At 35.4% G+C, this 2912-nt stretch overlaps 1 protein-coding gene across 1 annotated transcript; it reads right to left on the bottom strand.

Moving 5' to 3' along the window:
• Positions 1 to 973: 973 nt before the first annotated feature.
• Positions 974 to 2041, bottom strand: LOC141484637 (uncharacterized). The gene is made up of 2 exons (XM_074179721.1): positions 1781 to 2041; positions 974 to 1720 (listed from the first exon to the last, which is right to left on the bottom strand). The coding sequence occupies exons 1-2, from the start codon at positions 1826 to 1828 to the stop codon at positions 974 to 976; spliced, it is 795 nt and encodes a 264-aa protein (XP_074035822.1). The 5' UTR covers positions 1829 to 2041.
• Positions 2042 to 2912: the final 871 nt, after the last annotated feature.

Here is a 2912-nt window from a genome sequence, read left to right on the forward strand (position 1 = left end):
TGTTTGTCCATTATCAATATGTATGTACCTAAAAAGAACTTATTTTAGGATAGAGTATTTAGTAGGAGGTATAATTGTGACACAAGTGTCACAATTAAGCTATTTGGATAATCACAATAAAACCCACACAGTGTTTTTGGAGTATAAATGTGACACCCCTTCCAAAGCCATATTTATTAAGTTTGTAGGTTAGATAGTGGTAACAACTAAAATCCTATCCTCCTACCTTATACTCCAAATAACACTGTTGAAAGTTGACGCGTTTTACAAAGGATCAATTTTAAAGTGTAAACAAAAAAATTCATATATATTGCACCATACCTTTATTACGACAGGTCCTCATAATATGCACTCGACCAGTGTTGCCAACGCTGCTCATCACAAATACTGGCAATATTACTATGGATTCCTGGAAATCACTTGCAGAAAATTTGATATTACTTACATTTTACTGCAACTGTCTTGATCAAAATTTACAAACAATACATCTTTTCTGAATTAGTGAATCCGGTTTATAATGGGTAGGTTACTGCGCCACAAAATACTTTTAATTACTCTGTGACTGCGCCACTAAACCAGAGGGATAAAAGTGTCTGGTAAATGAAATTTTTGATTGACCAAATGTTGTATGCTTTCAGGGGCTCATGTTGTTCTAAAATTCTTCGACAACATGCCTCAACTGATAACCACCTCGTTTGGCTTGGTAGAAGGATTTTATGGAGCTCGGTACCAAAAAACAACTGAAATTCTTTAACTTTCAATTGTCTGGAAGAACTTCTACTAAAGTGTGCCCCTATGTTTCGTAGAACATCTTCTACTCTTTTTGGAAGCCTTACTAGCTGCAAGATGCATCAAATGGCAAGAGCATTTGATACAAGCGATCTGTGGCAAATCAGCTTTCAAATGAGAAAATATACTATTCTCATTTCCAATCATAACGTTGGTTGTATCACTTGCAAAGCCCACCAAATTATTAAAAGGGATGCCTTTTGATGTTTGATGTTTTGAGAACTTTATATAAATCATCAGCCTTTCCTGACTCTACCTCCAACATATCAAAAAATTTGGTGATAACTCTATCGTCAATTTCAGAAAAAAATATTACTGTGCCTATATCCGTTGTTTCGTCCATAATGAGAGAAAAAAACATTCCAGGCTTTCTTAAAACTGCAAATAATTCCTCTCGGAAATATTTTCCTGAATTTTCTCTTATTATAGTTGTGGCTTTCGTTCTCTTACATGTTAGAGCCTTTGCAACAGGTGAATCTTTGAAAATATCTGAACATACAGTGGTCAATGTATCCATTACTGTAAATGGTAAATTACAATAGGCCACAAAACCTGCAAGTTTTATTTCTGCATATTTGACAGCATCAAATTTAGGTGTTTGTGCCATTTTGGCAATGTCACTAATGTCAGTACATTTTGAAACTTGCCCGGAGCGCCAAATGTGTTTCTCACGTTTACTGTGACGATAAATATCATTTTTATTGGGAAATATGTCCATATTACACAATTTACAGAAAGCATACTCAATATTATTATCTTTGGGTTTATCAGATTTTTTTAGCCAATTTTTGAAACATTCCAGTTCTAACCATTCTTGACGGAATCTATAATATCTCTTGATTTTTCTTTCCCTTGAAATAATTTTTTCGTTAGTCTCATAACTGCTATTGCTGGTAATGTTTGATTCAATGCTTTCGACATCGGCAGACTCCTAAAAGACTTGTGTTATTAGACAATCATCATATGAATCAGAGAAAAAATGTATACATACCTCTCTAGATGTTCCAGCTTTGCTATTCAACTTCAACCATTTATCCATTTTTTTATTCACATTTTTCTTCAAAAGAAATTTTTTTAAGTTATTAATTAAAAAAATGTCTTGTGAGGCTCAAATCTCAAATACACAACAATGGATGCAAAAAGTAAAGATGAAGATGTTACGATGTTGATGTTAGATGAAATAATTTTTGACAAAGATTTAGGTTAATTAGGTTCGACTTTAATTTGACAGTTATCAAAGTACTGCTGTCAATGAGACGTGACAGATGACAGAGCATTGCCCAACATGGCATAAAACAGAAAACACAGAATACTAAATTGGTTCAAGAGTTAATATCAATGACGTATTTCCCTCTTCATTCATTGCATGGCCAACAAAGATAAAAATGTGATCTGGGTGTGACCATTTCTTGTTCACAATCATGTCATCTATTGGTGAGCCGGATTCCTTACAAAGGGCTGGAAATTCGCTATTACTCACAAAACACTGCAGAAGGGTAAAATTACTTACAAATCCAGGAATTACTGGCAGATTGGCACTCGACGGCAACAGAAATCCAACTGGAGGTGCACCGGCCAGCGAGATAGTGTAACGGCGTTGTCATGTCGCCGTGCGCGGCGACATGACAAGTGGGATGTGTCACATTTAGCCACCTGTCACAATTACCCGAATGCACTGTAGCTTGATTTTTTTTTCATGGAGAACCACGTGGGAAACGAGGTGAATTTAAAAGTTAGTGTGGAAATTGGTGTTTTTTATCAATTACTAAGCTAATTTTGTGTGAGTGCGACCCTACAAAACATTAGTGAGTCAAACTGTCTATATTAATTCTATTGGTGCTTTAAGTTGCAAAACTTTCACTTGCTTAGCTTTGTGTAGTCTTAACAGTCGATGGGGGACGAATCTCCCGGTCCCCCTGGGGGCCATTCCTCAGATGCAAACATGACAATAGATAATACAAACCTAATATTAAATAATCTTCTATCCCCTTCCTCTCAAACATTTATTAAATCCTTGCATCAAATGTCCCCTGCACAGTCCCAGGCAATAGAAAAATTATACTCCGAACTCAGTATTCTATCAGAACAATTTAAAAATGACCAAACTATGCTTATCCAAATTA

Source organism: Leptinotarsa decemlineata, unplaced genomic scaffold, assembly GCF_025532065.1.
Source record: "Leptinotarsa decemlineata unplaced genomic scaffold, Ldec_3_MD MMD2_P_RNA_scaffold_14, whole genome shotgun sequence".
Classification (NCBI taxonomy): Eukaryota; Metazoa; Arthropoda; class Insecta; order Coleoptera; family Chrysomelidae; genus Leptinotarsa; species Leptinotarsa decemlineata.